At 41.6% G+C, this 21,405-nt stretch overlaps 2 protein-coding genes across 5 annotated transcripts in view; one reads left to right on the top strand and one right to left on the bottom strand.

Moving 5' to 3' along the window:
* col14a1b (collagen, type XIV, alpha 1b) overlaps positions 1-21,405 on the bottom strand; it is a 163,739-nt gene that overhangs the window by 19,012 nt on the left and 123,322 nt on the right. For all 4 annotated transcript variants that reach the window (XM_084080851.1, XM_084080852.1, XM_084080853.1 and 1 more), the window contains 8 exons: positions 20,765-20,923; positions 17,149-17,226; positions 14,730-14,816; positions 14,160-14,213; positions 2,995-3,090; positions 2,381-2,434; positions 979-1,032; positions 833-886 (listed from right to left, as the gene is read on the bottom strand). In XM_084080851.1, coding sequence (XP_083936977.1) covers positions 833-886; positions 979-1,032; positions 2,381-2,434; positions 2,995-3,090; positions 14,160-14,213; positions 14,730-14,816; positions 17,149-17,226; positions 20,765-20,923 — 636 coding nt within the window. The remainder of the gene's footprint in view (positions 1-832; positions 887-978; positions 1,033-2,380; positions 2,435-2,994; positions 3,091-14,159; positions 14,214-14,729; positions 14,817-17,148; positions 17,227-20,764; positions 20,924-21,405) is intronic.
* Positions 6,637-10,169, top strand: LOC311061207 (uncharacterized protein; the record flags this gene model as incomplete). Its single annotated transcript, XM_084079761.1, has 3 exons — positions 6,637-7,059; positions 9,028-9,132; positions 10,063-10,169. The coding sequence occupies exons 1-3, from the start codon at positions 6,648-6,650 to the stop codon at positions 10,167-10,169; spliced, it is 624 nt and encodes a 207-aa protein (XP_083935887.1). The 5' UTR covers positions 6,637-6,647.

Below are 21,405 nucleotides of genomic sequence, written 5' to 3'. Positions count from 1 at the left end.
ATGGAGAACTTTAAATTACAGCAATCAGCTTGTGTTCTGGATTAATTAAAGGAAATGGTCTGGTATGGTTATAGCAAACGCAGATCAAACGACATGGTATTAGTCTTTGATAAGCTTAACTGGCAACTGCTGATAAAAACACAATGTATTGACACAAGGAATTAACAGTCACACGTTTGTGGATTACAGTAAAATTGTAATGACAATCACATTCACAATCACTTAAAACTCTGCAGCCGCACTGGGGCACCCGTTGGACACCATACACCCAACGTTTGCTTCATAGGCTCCAGCCTTTGTTTGCCTTTCAATAAAGCCATATTTGATAGACATAAGTATCACCTACATGTTACTGATTAGAGAGAATGTTATATTATTGTAATCAGTTCATTATTTCCTGCGTAATCGATGTATAAAACTGAAGTGCAAGTGTTGCCGTCTATCGGCACTCTATATTCTGTAAAGGGGGCTAAAGACTGATGAGTAAAGACAGCTCTGATTTGATTAAATGGACATGATGCTAATTTGGGGGTTTTGGAGTATGTTGTCACGTTTATAAATGTGTATTTTGGTGTTAATCTAACATCAGCTTGCACCGACAAACTTGTATGTCTGCGATTGGCTAGTGCTGGTACTGTACATCCCATAAGCCAGAGGGACAGCATTGTAATTTGTAATAGGCTTTTTTCACATAGCTGGGAATCGAAACTGGGACCTTCTCCCCAGATAAATGAAGAACAGTTTAATTTAAACTAGATTTTTTCGAATATTGCCTACCCACACATGCATGCACGACCGCACAAAATGTGAGCTTCATTTCATAATCACTTACTATCGTCCCTGTGGAACCGTGTCTTCCTGGGGGCCCGTCTTTACCAGGCAGTCCCTGTGGAGCAGAACCAGTCATGGGTAATACTTTATTTTCTACTGTGTGTAGGAGTATTATTATTGTTATTATTATGTAGTAGTAGTACTGACCCTTTGTCCTGTTTGTCCCTCTCTACCTGGTGGTCCGGCAGGTCCAGGAACTCCCTAAAACATCAACACAGAACAAGGTCACTTCTGGACCGTTTACTACATGTGGGTACAAATGAATACACTTCATGGCCCGACAGAGACTAACTACAGCAATCGAGAGTCTGGATCACTTTATTGGCTTTATTTAAGAGGGTTTGTACACAAATGTACAAGGACTGCTGGGTTGTTCATACAGAACACATTAGACATAAAACAAGATGATGATCAAACATGTTCAAACACAACAGAAATGATGATTGAAAAAAAAAAAAAACGATAACAAGAGAAGTTAGGGAATCTTGTGTAATTACTTTTTTTGGTTTTAAACTCACAAGCTGTTAAATAATAAATGAGACATCTACTTTTGAATCCTTCACTTCTTTTTGTGGGACAGGAGATGTTGACAATGTTTTTGTGTGTTTCATTACTCGTGCGGTACTGCTATCTGGCCGGGTACTGAGCGACAGCACCTTGGAGGTGGAGTGGCAGTAGTACTAGTCGCCTTCGGCTTTGTGAAGTGGAGTGACAGTAGTACTAGTCACCTTCGGCTTTGTGAAGTGGAGTGACAGTAATCACCTTCAGCTCAACACTGGCAAGACCAAGGAGCTGGTGGTGGACTACCTGCCTACCGAACGAGCAAAACGGCTCCACGGGGAGTCGGTAGAGAGTGTGGACACATACAAGTTACTATAGGCGTGCACTTGAACATGTTCTTAGTTGTCTTGTTGCTACCCTTAGCTGTATCTACTATGTATCTGCCCTGTGTTCTAACTGCCGTACTGCCAAATAAATTTCTCCCGCGGGACGAATAAAGGTCCACAGTATCTATTTATCTAGAGAAATACAATGAGAGAATATAGAAAATAAATGACTGTGCTCGGGGGAGATTGTGATGAGACAGCTACAAAGCATCTACTAGCCATGCTTGCATGTAATAGTTTGACGGTAACAACAGCGGATTTGCATCACGTCGCTGAAATCAAAACCTTTTGGAAATGGCATCGTTAATCAAAAAGCTGCCTAGTCTTTGCTTCCAAAAGGTCACGTTAACCTAAGGAACCACGGCAATTAGTTGAAGGGGTTGCTTTGCAAGCAAACAAAGCTGCATGACACTCAGTTATTACGTACAGAAAGATTTACATGGTGTTAGCCTGTACTGTACATCTTTAACCCATTTAGACCTGCGGCCGATTCTACATATCATTCTACATATCGTGGAAATCCATGTCCAAAACTGTTAATTTTCAGGATTCAAATTCAAAAATAGCAAAAGTAGCAGATCAAATCTCTGTCATTCCAGGAATCATGGAATAACACAGTTATGGATCAGTAAGATGATCATTTGTTGTTGTTATTTTTATACCTGTAATCCACGCATACCAGCCTCCCCTTTCAGTCCTCTCTGTCCTGGAACACCCTAAAATAACAGTGATGAAACAGAGTTAAAAATACATCTCTTCTGAATGAAACTTTTTAAATGGCTGCTATTTCATTATTGTTCATTGTTGATTTACTAATGAACTGCTAAATTGCCAATTAAGTATAGTGGTCAGTATAGATTGGTCATGAACTTGATTGGGATTAAAATTGTTCAGGTTTCATTCTCCATGGAATATGAAGATGCAAAGTAAATTCAGTCTCTTTTTGAGAGATGCTGAACAAGACCAGAATGTGGTCTGGACCAGCCAACTGACAGCACCCAGTGGGCTTAAAAGGAACTCAAAACATTACTTGGACAGAGAATGGGACTAGTAGTTAGTGTGTGTTTGAATATTTGACTGGCGACACAGTATGAGCACATGCTTGAATTGTGTGTGAGTGTATAAATAAAGTTTATTATTATTATATTGTCTAAGGGTCAGTGTATGTATCGTTTAGTTGTTTGACTGTGTCTGTGGTTTTACGTGTGTGTGTGTGTGTGTGTGTGTGTGTGTGTGTGTGTGTGTGTGTGTGTGTGTGTGTGTGTGTGCACTTTACAGGCGGTCCTATGAGAGAGCGTCCACTCGGGCCCTGTGGCCCCTGTTGTCCCTGGGGTCCAGGAAGACCTGTATCGCCAACTGCGCCGGCTGATCCCTAGATAGACAAGAGATGGAATGGACAGATGAGGATGAACCGACAGAGAGAGAGAGAGAGAGAGAGAGAGAGAGAGAGAGAGAGAGAGAGAGAGAGAGAGAATATCATCAGTTGCTTGGTTGTATTTGTTTTTCTTTAATTAAGTTTATATGCTTAATAGGTTTGAATTTCTGTATGTACAAACATTATGGAAAGCCAAAGACAAAGATAAGTGCATAAAAAGAGTGGGAGACAAAAGAGAAGGGGTGGATTCACACACACACACACACACACACACACACACACACACACACACACACACACACACACACACACACACACACACACACACACACACACACACACACACACACACACACACACACACACACACACACACACACACACACACACGCGGGAGCTAAGGGAGGAATAGGAAGACGATGGGAATGAGCAAGAAAGACACAAAGGAAATACTGAGGTATAAACAGACCAAAACAGAAATATTAATAACCCATCATATATAACTAATAACTAATCATGTTTATTCTGTGTGCGATGGACTCCAAATGAGGCAATGTCATGTTTTTTTGCATTTCCAACAAAGAATAATAATCATATACACATGAACAGACCAAAACACAATAATACACAGTAGTTATGAGTAGCCTTAAAAAAAGTTACCCTGATTGTACAGTATACTGTGAATTAATGCATATTTTTCAAAATAAAGTGTGTGAGCATGTACAGTATATAAGAATGCCTGTGTGTGTGTGTGTGTGTGTGTGTGTGTGTGTGTGTGTGTGTGTGTGTGTGTGTGTGTGTGTGTGTGTGTGTGTGTGTGTGTGTGTGTGTGTGTGTGTGTGCGCTAGCACGTGCATGCCTGCGTGCCTGCGTGTGATGAAGTTTAAGCATGTGTATGTACACGACAGTCCATCAGTTCGATCTATCCTCATCACCCTAAACAGCACGTGTTTGTTTTTTAGCTGCACGCTCTGCTGTGCATCACTCTGTCTCCTGAGTGTGATGCATAGCGAGTGCACACATCTCACACCTAGGCATACAAAAAAGAAAACAGGCTGAGTGGATGCCAAATGTGTGAAATGTTCAATTTTCCATTCCGTAGGGCACTGTTTTGTACTTGATACATTCTCTGACCCTGCACCAATAAGCATGGGCTATGGTGCCACCACCGGAATGAGTCTACTGCAAATCAGAGGCCAATACAGTATGTGTGTACTTCACTGTATATGAATGCCTGTTAATACAACTGTGTGTGTGCGCAATGCCCATTTGTGTCTGAGTGGGTTTTAAAGAGCCTGTATAAGTCTGTTGAGCCTGTTTATGGATGTGTGTGTGTGCCTGCGTGCATGCAGCATGCGTGTGTGTGTGTGTGTGTGTGTGTGTGTGTGTGTGTGTGTGTGTGTGTGTGTGTGTGTGTGTGTGTGTGTGTGTGTGTGTGTGTGTGTGTGTGTGTGTGTGTGTGCGTGCGTGCGTGCGTGCGTGTGTGAGTGTGTGTGTGTGTGTGTGTGTGTGTGTGTGTGTGTGAGTGTGTGTGTGCGTGTCTGTTTGTGTGTTTCTCTCCCATTAGGTTCTTATGGTTTGGTTGTGGAACTGGAAAGACTTTTAATTGAAGTGAGAAATTTATGCTGAACAGAGAAAACAGTGGCATAAATACGATGCTTCTGCTGTTAGAGTATCTAGGAAGCATTTAACAATTATTTATGAGGGAGACTAACACTCTGGGGACGGACATTTAGAGGACTGTGGATGTGCTTGACTCTCTATGTAAGGCTCATTAAAGGAGGATATGATGGCAGAGGTTTGGTTCACTTGTTCCTCCACAGGTCACAGTGGATTGTAAATACTCAAAAATAAGCAACCAAGCTTATTTTTTTACAGTGAAAAAAATAAGCGATATGTTTTATTAACAGCCAACGTAGTTGGAAAAAAAATAAAACACCCTTGTCAACCAGGGTGCCTCCTTGTCATGCTGGCATGACATGCTAGCAGTGAAGGTCATGGTACTGTATGGAATTCGAAGTTGTCACATCACAAGTTCCCGCTCTGAGCTATGCTCGGAAACCCCAAACTCTGTTTTTTTTTTGTTCATAAGTTGTATTGTTAATTAATTAACAGCGACAATAAGCAATTATATTATATCTCTTACTGCCGCTGATGCAGTCAGTCAATGTAGAACGTCACTGTAGTGTACGCAATCACACTTTTAATGTGAACAGCAACGTTTACTCTGAACCTTTACACTGCTGCAAAAAACCCTGTGACTATTATGTTGTGGAGTGTGTGTGTGTGTGTGTGTGTGTGTGTGTGTGTGTGTGTGTGTGTGTGTGTGTGTGTGTGTGTGTGTGTGTGTGTGTGTGTGTGTGTGTGTGTGTGTGTGTGTGTGTGTGTGTCGCGTCCGTGTGTGCGTGCATGCGTGTGTTTTATTGCTGATAGAAAAATATGTTCAAAGACCGTTCGACTTATATTATACTGTATATGTCAAGCAGCTCTAATTTATTTAAGAATACCGTGAACCCCATACCCTGGGGTCAGTATTTAAAATATGATCTTGTGGCTCTCTGTCCCTCGTCCTTGTGTATACCCACCTCTAATGTGTGCACATTGATTCTGAATATTTTAAACCCTTTCAATACGTACTTGCGCGTTTGTGTATGCAAGCAGAGGACGCAGACTGTCATGCTGTTTCCATTGCTCGTCATTGACCTGGGGCCTATACTGCAAGTCAGTGACAGGAAATGAAAATCGTCTGACAGGCTGGGTTGCTCAATGCCACAGTTTCCACTCTGCATCCTCATCAAAGTCACAAAGTCATTGTGAAACTTTCATCTTTGTGGTGAAAGTGACCATAGAATTGCACAGAAATTCATTACAATTCAATGTTAGCTGTAGAGACTGATGTAGTGTGTGTGTGTGTGTGTGTGTGTGTGTGTGTGTGTGTGTGTGTGTGTGTGTGTGTGTGTGTGTGTGTGTGTGTGTGTGTGTGTGTGTGTGTGTGTGTGTGTTGAACAAGGACACATGTATAGTAGTTGTTGAGGGAGGAGGAGGAGTGTTTTAATTCACTTTTAGATGCATGTTCTTACATTATATGAAGCATGTTGCTTGTACTGTTTAAACTCAGCTGTCTGTGTAACAGCAGAGTTCCTTTGACAGCCATGCATGAGCAACATGACTCTGCATCTTATACACCTCTAGCTTTACACTTCCTTTGTGGTAACATGCCAATTGTGTGTGTGTGTGTGTGTGTGTGTGTGTGTGTGTGTGTGTGTGTGTGTGTGTGTGTGTGTGTGTGTGTGTGTGTGTGTGTGTGTGTGTGTGTGTGTGTGTGTGGGTGGGTGAGAGAGAGAGAGAAAGTTTTGTGAGAGTAACTTTGTGGTCTTTTACTTAGCCCAACTCCTCGCGAAGACTCCCATTTGAGGATAGCGCCCTGATCAGCGGAGCCCCTGACATTCTGCTACCAGCTCTCCACACCCTCTGAACTAGTCACTAGAGAACATAGCTTCCCCCCAACATAGCTAATCAAGAGAGTAATAGAGTAAACCTCTCATTCTTGTAAGATGTCAGCAGATATTTATGCCGTGCCAGACTTGACAAAGAAGGCGAGACTGAGGGAAAGAGGACAGAAAGGGGACACTGAGGACAGTGGACAGTTGGAGGTGAGACAGAGGGATGGAGAAAGAGGACAGAAAGGGGACACTGAGGACAGTGGACAGTTGGAGGTGAGACAGAGGGATGGAGAAAGAGGACAGAAAGGGGACACTGAGGACAGTGGACAGTTGGAGGTGAGACAGAGGGATGGAGAAAGAGGACAGAGGAGGGACACTAGGGACAGTGGACAGTTGGAGGAGGTGAGAGGAGAGGAGGAGGACAGAGTGGTGGACATCTATGAGACCATGACCGCCTTTGGCATCGTTCCTCCTGGACCACAGCAGGTGACGAGGGAGAACCCAACAGGAAGCGAGACTCAGGGTAAGTTTGACATTACGAATCGTTGTGAAAGTGCTTTCTCCGTTTCAACGTGGGAAAAAAGGTTCCTACAGTGTAGTGCAATCAGGGGCGTCAATTGGGTATGGCAGGCTATTGCAGCTGCCATACCCTGGCTCCAGGGAAGAAAAAAAAAAGAAGTACTTTTTTGATAATAAATCGGGAAAATCAGGCAAAAATAAGAATTAAATAACATAACCCTAACCTAACCCGAATCCTAACCCTAAAACCGAAATAAAGTAACCAGAAACTGGAAAAAAACGAACCCAACCCGCCCAGAACCGCACAAAAATTTCGCGCGCGCGGGGTGACCTCATGCACGCGCGCTGCGCGCGCATGAGGTCGCGTGCATGCTGCCATACCTTAGCTTTTGCTGAACTGACGCCACTGAGTGCAATAAGGGCACTGTCATAACTACAGCAGCAAAAGATTATTTCATTCAGATTCCATTGCTCCTTTTCCCAGGCACAAGCCTGTAACATTATACCTCATATATAATGCACAGAGAATGCATGAATCTCCCTCCCCTGCTTGGCTGAGACCAAAGCTAGTATTAATGATGTTTTTAAGGACACTTAAAGGGCAAGACCACTTTGATAGAGGTTTGGGTTGTGTAGTTACCTTGCCATGATGTAACTCCAAAGGTGGACAAGGAATTCAAAATAATTGCTCCATTGATTAGAAATTGACAATTTCAAAATATGCTCCTCATTGACGGTAAAGAGTTACATCATGGCAAGGTAACTACACAACCCAAAGCTCCACCAAAGTGGTCTTGCCCTTTAAAGGAGTAGTTCACCCAAAAAAATTATTATTATCTATCAATTGCACACCCCATGAAGCCTTGAATTAATGGAGACCTTTTAGTTTTGTCGCATTCCTAAGCCAATAATTTGATGACAGGCGGAGACTCTAGGTCTAGGAGACTCGTCTCCTATTGAGTCTCCTATTGACCGATGACCCATCATCAAATTATTGGCACAGGAATGCAACAAAAAAAAAAAAATCTCCATTAATTCAAGGCTTCATGGGGTGTGCAATTGATAGAAAATAAGTACTTTTTTTGGGTGAACTACTCCTTTAAAATAACGTTCAGCTCTATCTGCTCTATTGGCTCAAAAGGCAGGCAGGAAAGAGCATCCAATAACAAAAGAAGGTCCCATGATGATTGCGAGGCGTTTTTTGACTCTTATATTATTTGACAGTTTGTCCAATGTTTCACCAATTATTATAGTGTTGCTTGTTGATTACTCTTGATGCAGTAATGGTCTTTTTGATTTTTTTAGGTATTACAAAGGTCTTAAAAGTCCTTAAATTGTCACTTTACTGTCATCTGGGTACCCCCCCCCCCTGGTGGGGGTCCTGACCCACAGGTTGAGAACCACTGACCTAATCAACGAGGCCCTGGTTGGCACTTTATCACATTGTGAGGCAACCCCCACAGTGTCTAATTTGAGCTAGACCCAAAAAGGGGTTTGAGGGGTTGAAACACTGTCTCCTTCGTGTGTATGCCTAGTCTACGCCTACAGTAGTATTCCATCCATTTGGCATAGAGTGGAATGCCGATGGACAACAGGTCTGCTCCCCAGTTCTGAACCCATAGCCTAGGACCAAAGCCTTCCAATGTAATGGTCTGTGGGCGGGACGGGACCAGAGCCTTCCAATGTAAAATTCAAGTCACTTCCCTTCTTACTGTGATTCGTTCGAGCACTAATCAACAATGACGTGCCTAGGTAACAGGTGACGTTCGTAAATCAGGCTCAGGGACGTAGAGATGTACACTGCTCCAGATACCATAGTGAGTAATGAAAGGAATGATAATGATAAAAGAATAATGAATGAGTGTATATCCTGCCCAGTTCAGCATCATTCCCTTGATATACTGTATATATTTTTCCGACTCACTCTCTCGCTTCACACCTATACTATAGTAGCTGTGCTTTCCTGTTGCAGGGCAGCGCTCCAAACTAGTGAGAAGGACTCTCAGACTTGTTACAATGTGTCTGGGGATGCTGTGTCTTATGCTGCTGGGTGCGGTCATAAGCCTTGCCATGCACTGTAAGTATTCCAGTTCACAGAACTACCACATCACTCACTCAGGGGATGTTATGGTCTGCTCCTCTGCCCCTCTTGGACATGTTCTCCAGGTCTCTCACCTTCTGTCCCTTCTGTGTCTTTTCTATAGACCCTTATTACCCTGCTTTGTCTCGCTCTCTCACTCTCTCTGTTCTTCTGACTACCAGAAAAGCTGCAACCATCACATTTTCAATGACTTCCTCCTCCAGTGTTCTGACATTCAGGATAACACAGCTCTTCCCGTAGAGCGGTCAGTGTGCTCTCCCGGAGTGCACCGCTCTGAATTTTCAAACAACAACGCTCCTACCGCTCAGAATTTCGGAACGACCAGAGAGCACCACGCTGGTCGAACAAACTGACCGGCGGCGCTCCGGCGGCGCATCCAGTGTATTTCCGAATGCACCCGTTGCCATTTCTTATTGTTTCTGTGTCCCTCACTCTTTTGCTTGTCACTGGATTTTGCCTTGGAATTGTTTGCTCCTGAAATACACAGTTTTGAGTTTGAACTCTTCTGCCTCCACTCATCTGTGTTTGGGTCCTGGTCTCCACTCACCGTAACAACAGATGTGTTGCCTGCCATTTTTAAGACTAATGCATTATTTTACCCATACCATGCTGTGACTTGCTTTCTAATCAAATTCTCATTTATTAACTGTAGCTGAATATCTTTGCATACACAATATTATTGCTTGAAAGTGCAGTGAAGAAAGTGGTAAATCTTTATGCACAAAAAAGTATATGTCTAAAACAAGAGAAATACCCTGCTTAATATTGAGTGGATTCACAATGCAAAGACACGTTATCAGGTTCACTGAATTTTGTTTTAGCTCCTTTTCCACACAGATGTTAAACCTCATCATGAACGGTAGTAACAATCTCACCAACAATGTCACTTTTTTTTGTCATTTTCAGATAATCCAACCTATGAGCAGTTACGGTCCAGCTATAACAACCTGACTGCAGAGAATGACAAGCTACAAAGAAAAATAAACCAGCTTATTGCAGGTGAAAGATGTTGATGACATTACATTTTTTATCAATATTAAATGGTTCATTATCATGTTAATTATCATGGATGTCATGGTAAAATAAATATATACTATATTGTAAAATAAAAAGAAAGCATAAATTTAGTTTTTAAAATTGCAGTATTGTTAAATAAAAATTCCTGAGGAGCATGGGAGTCCTACTGTCAGAACACTCACAAATAATATGTCAAAGAAAGATAAAACACGTCATTTTGCTTATATTACTCTGTTTCGGTTAACCAACCACTACATCCCTGATTTATATTATTATTATTATTACTAAATTAGAATTGCTTATCAATGCACTGACAATCCATCATTAAAACATCTCTTTGTCATTAAGGCAAGTCATGTCCCTGTGGATGGCAGAAGTTTGGAGACAACTGTTACAACAGATCTACTGAAGTGAAAACATGGGAGGAAAGCAGACAACAATGTCAGAAGATAGGAGCAGATCTGGTGATCATCAACAGTAAAGAAGAAGGGGTGAGTGTGTGTGTGTGTGTGTGTGTGTGTGTGTGTGTGTGTGTGTGTGTGTGTGTGTGTGTGTGTGTGTGTGTGTGTGTGTGTGTGTGTGTGTGCGTGTGCGTGTGTGTGTGTGTTCAGGTTTTAGATAATTAATTGTGGTTCAATCATTGACAAATTATTAGGAATTCATCAGAGGAATGGGCCCAGTGAATGAATCATCTTGGATCGGTCTGCAAAAAGTTGAAAGAAAATGGACATGGGTGGATGGAACAACACTGACAACAGCGTGAGACAGTTTATGAGTTTTGCTATTGTAATTCTATCAAAGTCCCTGTATGTGAGTGACTGAGTGGATGTGGTTAAAAAGACTATGTTGTTTACTCTGCAGGTCCTGGATGGAGAACTCGCCTTCAGACTACAAGGACCATAACTGCACAAAATACTGGCACTGTCAAGGACAATGGCAAAATTCATTATGTGGAGATGTGAATTACTGGATCTGTGAGAAGTGATGTTTCTACCAACTTTCTGTTAATGAAGCTGCAGCTTAATGTTGCCTTTCAAAGATAAACAGTAATTAGTGGTGAAACAACAACTGACATTAGAATTATTTTTATTTTGAAGTATATATTAAAATTGCCAACGTTGATGTCGGGTTGACATTGGGTCGATGTTGGACGTCATAAACGTAACATTCACTGATGTCAGAAACAAACTATTTCCTAACAACGTTGATTTGTGCATGAAGCCCCCGGCGGTCGTTTATGCCCATATATGGAGTTCTGCGCCATGCTCAAATATGGTGTCCAGGCCAGACTATGACATCAGTACTATTCAGTCATATTGATGACATCAAGTACTCAATATATGGAAATTTGCAGATTTATCATTTTTTTTGTACAACAGCCGATCCAACCAACGGTCTCCATATATGCCCATATATGGCCATATCGGTCAGATCGGTGGTTCTGAACAACTGCATCTCCATAATACTGTATGCCCATATATACTGTATATAGAACAAAATGTTCAGAAATGTGTGTTTGGTAGATTATTTCTCTGTTGTAACAATGCTTCTTAGCAATAACTTTTATACCGTTGGAAAGCCTGATATCTACATTTTAAATGGTGCCCTTCTTCAGGGTCTGCTGAATGTATTCTAATTCTAATGGACTGTTGGATGGGACATACTTATATAGTCCTAAAATTGGTCACTTTCCTTGTCACTTCCCTGGTTCTCTCAATATAATCCACTAAAACAGCAGATCTTATTAAACATATTAAAAGGACTAGGGGAGCCACCCCCTGTGCAAATCAATGGGTTTTATTTGACTGAACGGACAAATTAATTGTCATAAGCACATTTACAATACAATGACTATCAAGCTTGATGCAATTGAACAATACAAAAAGTACTGCTGCTTTTACTGCAAGCAGTGTAATGGAAGAAAGGAAGTGGGCAGATATTTCCTGTGTACGGGTAAGTGAGGTGTTACTGACCACACACACTAACCATGTTCGACATCACAGAGTGCTACTTATCATTATTTACAATACCATAGTGTCACCACTATTAGGAAAACGGCAATGCATTTCTTTTTGGTTGACTCTCCATAGTCTGTATGTTTCAAAACCAAAATCAAATTGGCAATTACAGTCTGTGTATTAGTCTTGGGAACACAAGCACATGGTGACGGACATAAACAGACAACAGTGCTCATATTTACAGACATTTAGAGATAAAGATAAGAGATAAAGTGCATTATGGCAGTTCTGATCGGCCATCTGAGTTCCCACAACAGAGAAAATAGGCATATTGTGGACATGAATGAATGTTGAGTAAGCATCATTTATCACAGCTAATCTTCTGACAGCCCTAGAAATAATGCATTGCAGTTGTATGACTCTGCCAACCAGTTGCAGTTTACTTCCATGTCTGTTCAGACTCACATTTAGTATGTAGTACAGTATATGTAGTGAAGACTTTGAGGGATTTTGATAAAAAGGCATTCATTTAGACAAAATGTTAGCAATTTATGGTCACTATGACCTTGATCTTTGACAACCAAATTCTAATCAGTTCATCCTTGAGTCCAACAGGTTGAGAACCACTGTTCTATTTAACCTGTTTTCTATCTCTTTCCCATTGCTCTCACTCTACCTCTATCCCCTCTCTAACTTTAAACCTGTAAACTGAGATGTGACAAATAAAACTGATTCTGATTCTTAAATTACTGCGATTTGTAAGGAATTCTATGCATTTTATGAGCCTCAAAACGATGCTTTAATTCTGTGTTAAATGTTTGACCTGTACTGATCTGAGGTGGGGTGGTCTCTTGGGAACAGCCATAATTTCAAACTGGCCTCATTCCTGTGCACTAACTTCTTAATCAACCTGTGGAAAAGTACTACAAGAGCGCCAATACCCTAGTACAAAATACCCAACACAATCTTACAACACTAAAGCCACTTTACCATATGAACACTGGAAAATGTCCGGGGAATCAGGTCAGGACAGGACATTGGCCGTTTATACATGTAGCATGCAACAGGAGGATGTCCGTTTCATGAGGTTTTGTTTTTGTCGCATTCCTAAGCCAATAATTTGATGACCGGCAGCAGTTCTGGGGGGAGACACAAATGAGACTCTTTGTGTCTCCTACCGGAACCGCTGCCGTCAAATTATTCAAATCAAATTATTGGCTTAGGAATGCGACAAAAACAAACAAGGATCAAATGCACTCTTTTATCATTTCCTTCCACAGAGAATGACAGAATGACAGATACTGTAGGTCTACATTGAATTGCTCGACATGTGGTCTCCCATTGATGCACCCATGCAAAACACAAGCCAAACATGTAGACAACGAGCTACAACGTACTTTTAATCACCAGCCGTCCGCTGGAAAAATAACGGTCTCAACTCTATATACAGCCAAGTGTACACCGCGGAGGGAATCATCAGGTGTAACTCGTTGTCTACATAGTAAAAAGACTTTTATGTTCGATCGGTGAACATTTCCAACTCGAACGGCAATAAAAAGCAGAATGATTAAACTGGTTTTCAGTTCTCTCTCTCTCCAAACACCTCGGGAGATAGGGAGGCTCCACCCGTCGACAATAGAAGCGTCATCAACACGTCCACACGCTGAATGTAAATTCCCCAGACAATCACCGCGTCATAGATAGATCAAACATAGAGCGGCTTGCGCCAAATCGGACATTACCCAGACTTAAGTCAAGGGTCCTGCCCACATAAAATCTGTTGCAGGTCCGATCCTACTTAGCTGGAATGTTGCGTTCAGACATACAGCCCCTTGTTTGAAATCTGGAAAACTTCCATACAATGCATGTCTGAAAGTGGCTTAAGTAAGTGCTTCTATTGTACTAACTCATTAGTACTGTACTGAGCCCACTCCATGGTCACTCATTGACCTGGGTATTAGTACCACAGTATATGACCAATACTTCATGTAATATCACGTTGGGGTCATGGTTAGAATGTGTACTCACCACTGGGCCTGGTTCACCGCGGTCGCCTCGAGCTCCTCTGACTCCTGGGCCTCCCTGTTGAGTGCGCGCACGCACGCACGCACGCACGCACGCACGCACACACACACACACACACACACACACACACACACACACACACACACACACACACACACACACACACACACACACACACACACACACACACACACACACACACACACACACACACACACACACACACACACACACACACACACACACACACACACACACACACACACACTTCAATCCAATGTTCAAGAGACTTAACATTACACTTTGCTATGTGTTGCAATTAAGAAGCCTCAAGCTGCCCCCATCCAGAAGCAGATGTTATATGATAGGAGAGAGTGACTGAACAAAATAATAATGGGAAGGAAAACTTTAAACATAATGGCATGATGAAGTTAAAAGTAAGAAGGAAACGTCTACTACAGCAATCTGAGAAGTGGAACATCTGTATAATATACACAGGTCGTGTGTGTGTGTGTGTGTGTGTGTGTGTGTGTGTGTGTGTGTGTGTGTGTGTGTGTGTGTGTGTTCGCTCACAGGGGGTCCAATTTGGCCAGCGGGGCCCTTGCTGTCCTGGGTGCAGGTGCAAGATCTGGGCAGGGCGGGGCAATCTACCTCCTTCCTCTGTTCATTCACACCACACCAACATATAATGAAGAGAAGACATGCTCTGAGAGGACAACACAAACTAACACTCATAATAATAATAATAATAATAATAATAATAACAATAATAATGATGATGATGATGATGATGATGAAAATGAAGAAGGACGAACAAAATTAATCAATTCACATGAAATGAAAACATGAGTCTGACCAGAAGCAACTAAGAGCTGACAAAGGGTGATTTTGGTCTAGATGTTTTTTGTTCTTGATTGTAAGCAGTTTGGGTCAACTTTGTTTTTAAATGTGCTATATAAATAACGGTGACATGACTTGATTTGACTTGACTCTGGGAGCATTTAGAGCGTGCACCAGACGCTCTAGTTGAAGAGACTTTTTGTCAAGAGTGCCACGGCTGCAGTAAAGGAAGTTATGATAAAATGTGAAAGTTGTGGCTTGTTTGGAGAACAAATGTTGATGAGTGTCACTGCCTCATCTTGTTAGTTGGCTAACAAGTTGATTTATTGCAACCAGTCATACTGTCATACAAAACCATCATGTGACACACACACACACTCGCGCGCACACGCACACGCATACCCACACGCACAGTATCCTATATTAAAACTGCCACTGCTCTGATCAGTGCAATATAGGACTAGATTTGAAGGCCGTGCAGCGGCCTGGAAATTGTATATAGTATATACATGCAATGATATATTGTTATTTACATATCCCTACTTCTCGCTGCCTAGAAAATCCTCTAAAATGGTGTGAATGCTATTTTCTATTATGGCAATAATGTTTCTGTTTGCCATCTTGACACTTTGGCAAACAGTACATTTCAGAAGAGACAGGCTTCCTGGATCAGTCTTATAAAGAATGGCTTGTGCAGCACTGCAATGTGCTGATAATCTAATCTAATGCAAGTTTTAGATGAACCCTTATTCAAGTATAGTTCCGTCTTATTGGTTGAAATAGCCTCTCCAGATCGTGCTCAAATGATTATATAATGCTTGGGGAACACGGTGCAAGTGCTTCGTCCCTGACTGTAATCACTGTCGTGCTAATCTCTCAAGAACAGATTCTGCTCTGCGCTTGAATCTGTCGGTAGCCGTGTTGACAACCTGTGCACATTGGCTACAAGCGGGCGTGCCATGATCAGATCAGGAAGCAGGCCGCGCTTTACCCAATCAAATTTAGTGGGCGGGATTTACGTGTGTGCCGTTTGTTCCCCACTGGAAACAAACCGAAACTCATTTAACAATAGCGTCCTCGAAGCCGACAAAACCACGGAAAGTTAACATTTTAAATTTGCTTTCAGTGTGATGCGAGGTCTCTTTTGGTTGGTGGGTTTCCGCTTGCCCACACAACCTCTAGGTTTCTTTTCAATCAGGTAGTGAATTGCAGCCACCTCGTGTCCCAGGACTATGTGAGTCACTATCTAGACATCTGAAACCAGTACTAAGTAGCCCAATGCACGCACAGACTGGACACATGAAATGGTTTTATATCTTGTACATTGTCTGTTGCTCCACCGTCTCTGCTTAGAGAGTTTAATCTTACTCTGAGAACATGTCACTCTCCTTCAAGTTACAATAATTTTTAAGTTGTCCTTCAAAAACAAAGCAATTGAATGGCAATAGGTCTTGGTTCAAAACTAGACTTAGATAAACAGTATTAGTGTCACAGTTTAAACACCACAACATGCAATTGAACCTGCGTGTACTGTCTGGAAAGGGACACAAAAAGGGCTCCGAATATAATTTTACTCTGATTTATATCCAGTTGGTTGCATTTGCCTTATTTTGTCTAAAAATTACAAAAGGAGCACAGAATGAAAACAGATTATGGAACAAGAAGAGACGGTTTATAAATAGTTGCCAGGAGGGCTTTTTTGACATCTAACCTACTTCCATCAGAGAGAGAAGTAGAGATGGATAGCTACTGTATTGCTGCACAGCTGTGACACATACTGTAGGTGAACGCCTATCACTATCACCAATAGCTAGCTAGTTGACTGTTGATTGATTGATTGATTACTTTATTAACAGTTTGCAAAAAAAGCACAGAGGTACAGATTCATACAAAAGGATGCTAAAAGGATAACCATTTCCATCGGGGTCCTGTTATGCAGTTGACCAGGTTATGTGTTATCAGTGCTACCAAAACATTTTAAAGAAGCTATTATTTAATGATCACTCTAACAATATAAAATAAAAAATATATTTAGTTAAGTAGTAGTATAATATTTGTAGCATAGTAATTAAAGGGGGAAAAACTGGTACAGTAACAGGAACTATCACTAGTAAACTGAGGCGTAAGTGATCAACTTAAACTTTGACCTTACCAGTCCAGGAAGTTCACAGCACTTGTCTCTGCCAGCCCAGGAAGTACTGCAGACAATGTCAAACATTTGCAATTGGAACTAGAGGAGAAAAACAAACACACATATACACACACACACACACGCACGCACGCACATAACGCACACACACAAACAGCAGATTCAGAACCACATATCAATAAAGAGTCGCATAAAGGAAACGTCAATACTCATGAAATGTATTAGAATATGGTTCTTTAAAAAATGTTCTCCATTTGTCCAACTTTTTTGGATGAGAGCACATTCGGAGTCTGTCTTTTACTTGTCACATCCGGATGTCATGTCTTTTCCTTGTCAGAGGTAGACTTCCACTGATCAAACCAATCAGAGAGAGAGTGCCTGTTGTTCTGCTATTTGTGGATGAAACTGGTTCGGGGGTGGTTGATATTTTTGGAAATGCGGTCAGCTGATGCAATCTTCACAGGGTTTAAGATAATATGTCAGCCCAGTTCTGATGCTAGAACAGCAGCAAACCAGACCACCTACGTCTAAGACCAAAATAAACTGATATCCCATTTTTGAGTAAGTAATCTAGGTGGTCAGAATGAACATGAAACACTTTTCCCTCCCTCGCAAACTTCTATTGATGTGTCCTTGATAGCTCCAATAGAGTTGCTCTGTGGCCGTAAAAGTAAAAACAGTAAAAGACTGCGGTTGTAGTTAATGTGTGTGGAGTGGCAGAGAGATTAATAACGTTTTGATGTTGTCTGGTTTGCCCTAGTCCTCTAAGCCAATGGCTCTCAAATTTGTTCACGTAGGTATTTGGCAGTGGACCCCCATCTGAAAATATGTTGTGCCAGGGATCCCATACATGATTCGCCTAGTTAAAATGTTTGAAAATGTAAAATGAAAATATATTTTTCAAGAAAAATAAAACAGCTGATGTATATTAGGTTTAAAGTGGTTGGACTGATTTTGATGCTATATTAACACATTTTGCTGGGGACCCCCTGGCACGCCCTCATGGACCCCACTTTGAGAACCACTGCTTTAAGTCTGTCCCACAATGCAATGGGCCCACGGCAGTAACTAGAGGTAATGTTAACTCACTAACTTCTAAAAACAAGCTCTCTGTCCTGAATGTTAATCAGTTTTATGTAAAATATGAAAAGTTAATACAGAACTGCATTCGGTAAGAAACAATCTGTATCAGAGCAAGGTGCACTGCATGAAAAGGGGGATAAACATGGATCTGTGGGCAATGTATTTCCCCAGTCAACATAAATGTTGTCAGCGTAATAATTCCAGATGAAAGTTGTCTTTGAATTTGGCAGCCTTCACCCCAGAACAGTACATCAACATTTGTTAAGTCATTGTGTCATAATGACCAGCTTGCAGCAGCTGTGAGATAGAAAAGGTTTTTAGTACAATAAGCCATTCAAAGTCAACCTTGCTCTGCTCTCTCCCTCCTATCTCTGGAGCAAGGGAGATAACAGTTTCCCACGCCTTACTCCTCACCTCACACGGCTGCACACTGCAATTAACTGCCTATAACAGAGAAAGTCTGTATAGAGCAATATCAGACACATATATTTTTAAGAAATACAAGATAGTTATATTTTTTCTGACAGTTGTGTTTGCATACAATAACTAAAGCTTTGGTTTGGTACCAACAGTCTTGTCCTTTCAAATCAACAGTGCAGCCACCTCTTTGATTCAAGCTGACATGCATGCACTGCAGTCCAATGTATTTTATTTCACTGGCAACACCATTATTTTTTAATTGAAGCATAACGTTACAGTACGTGTACAGATCTGTGAGACTGACCTGTGTGGGGGATGAGGAGCAAAATACATTTAGTGGAGGTCTTTATGAAGTTCCGCCATTGTGAAAAAGAATCCCACCATTCCAATATCCCAAGAATAAGATTGTGGATACAAGTGGCCGAAATGAGTTTTCTCAGACGGGTGGCTGGCCTCTCCCTTAGAGATAGGGTGAGAAGTTCAGTCATATACGCGAGAGACTCTGAGTAGAACCGCTGCTCCTTCACTTGGAAAGGAGCCAGCTTAGGTGGTTCAGGCATCTAATAAGGATGCCTCCCGAGCGTCTCCCTAGCTCCACGTCCCACTGGGAGGAGACCCCCTGGCAGACCCACGGACAAGATGGGGGGATTATATCTCCACACTGGCCTTGGAACGCCTCGGGATCCCCCGGGAGGAAGTGGCTAATGTTGCCCGGAAAAGTGAAGTCTGGAGGGAAGTTCGCTCGCCCGGCTGTTCCCTTGCCTCATGAGCCTAAAGGCCTCGCTGCCGGTGTGCCTGGCTTGTTTTCAAGTGATGTAAAAAAGTAATGCATTTGTTGAGTGCTCATGTCGCCCTAGCTGCCACCATAGCAAAGATTTAATTGCATACTGTACATGCCACGTTCCTTCAGTTCAAAAGCCTTTTCTTTTAACTATGCTGCTCCACAATGCCAAAGGCTGGTACCGTAATTACATGAATTGAACAACGGAGAAAGATTGCTTCAGAATTAACTACTACTACTGTCGTGCAAAAAAAAAAATATTACAAAAGAAACAAGTTCATGACTGATGCACACCTATAAGTGTTAATAACAAAATCTACAGTAACAGAGCAGTCCAACAGTACAACTGTACAACCATTACAAGACATCTCCTGAATCAATGTGCCACCTATAAATGGTTTAAATGTTCCTCACAATGAGGTAAGGACACTAAAGGCATAGTTCACCCCAAAAAGATTATTAGTCACCCCATGGAGACTGGAATTCATGGATATTCTTTTGTTTTTGTTGCATTCCTAAGCCAATAATTTGATGACCAGCGGACCGGTAGGCAGCGGTTCCGGTAGGAGACACAAAGGAGACTCTTTGTGTCTCCTACAGGAACCACTGCCATATCATCAAATTATTGGCATGCGATAAAAACAACAAAAAAAACTATGAATTCAAGTCTCCATGGGGTGACTAATTGATAGAAAAAAAGTAATTTTGGGGGTGAACTATCCCTTTAAGTGGGACTTGTTCCACGTGGACATCAAGGCCTGTCTGCTGAATTGACAATTGACATTGAAACGATCTCATTACTTGTCAGTCGTGGAGCTGTTAACTCAATTCCTGCCAATCACGCATAAATGCGATCTATTAAATAGCGCACTTGGCCGCCAAGATCGCATAAATGCGTTCTATTGAAAAATTAAAAAAATTGAAAAAAAAATTGAATTTTTTTTTTTTTTTTTTTGACCCAAAGACCAAGGAGATATGATTTTTCGAAGATTTAGACTCCCATCCACTTCCTTGTTAACTCAAAACTTAAAAATTCTGTATTTCGGCTCCTGAGTACTTTTTTAATTTCAATGAAAAAACTCTGGCAGACAACAGCAAAAAATGTGAAATAACTCTGGCAGGTGAAGTGTTAAGACAGATTTTTTTCCTCATTTGAGCACCAGTGTCGCACACCGAAAATAGCAGAGCGACAAGCTCACAACGCATCAACGACGCGTTGTGAGCTTGTCAATCTGCTATTTCCGGTGCGCGACACAGTGCACAAACCAAGTATAACTCAGGTTCTACAGTGTTGTTGTTGTTTGTGTCCAGTAGTGTACTGTAGATCCCACTCACCGGAGCAGAGTTGTCCTTCTGGCCTCTGGAGCGGACCATCCTCCCCAGCACCTCCAGGCCGTCGGTGGTGATGTTACCCGCGGCGTTGATGTTCTTCTCAGCCACCAGCTTACAGTCGATCACCACCTTGGCACTGGTCTTACTGATGGCTATGTGCAGCTGTACAGTGAGGGAAGGGACAGAGATGTCACTCTAATGTCTCTACTCTTATGTTTTAGCATTTAGACTGTGGAGTGGTTGTATTTAAAAATATATATATACATATAGAAAAAGGTTAAAATAACAACTTTTTGAAAAGTTGTGGGAAATTATTATTATTTATTTTTTGAATTGAAAATGTTTTGCCTATAATGACTTGAAAAATAGGGATGTTAGGGTTAATGTGGTTAAAAAAATAAATAAAAAAATACTTCCCCCCCTGGCACTGGTCTGTGCCGTTCTGTACTGTACAGGGAATAGTTGAAATGCCACTATTTCTAAGTCTTTTTTTCCCTGGAGCTTTCTTATCCCTCTCTTAACGACTTTGTGGTACTGGATGTGTGCTCCTATGTGGAATGGTCAATAAAGTAAAGTGATTTTAATTTGTTCTAAGTGGCTGAGATTATAACAGTATAAACTTGCCCGTTATACATTCTATCCCT

Source organism: Gymnoscopelus microlampas, assembly GCF_963454915.1.
Source record: "Gymnoscopelus microlampas genome assembly, chromosome: 15".
Taxonomy (NCBI): Eukaryota; Metazoa; Chordata; class Actinopteri; order Myctophiformes; family Myctophidae; genus Gymnoscopelus; species Gymnoscopelus microlampas.
The sequence above is the reverse complement of the archived record's forward strand: the minus strand, read 5'-3'. Positions and strand labels throughout refer to the sequence as shown.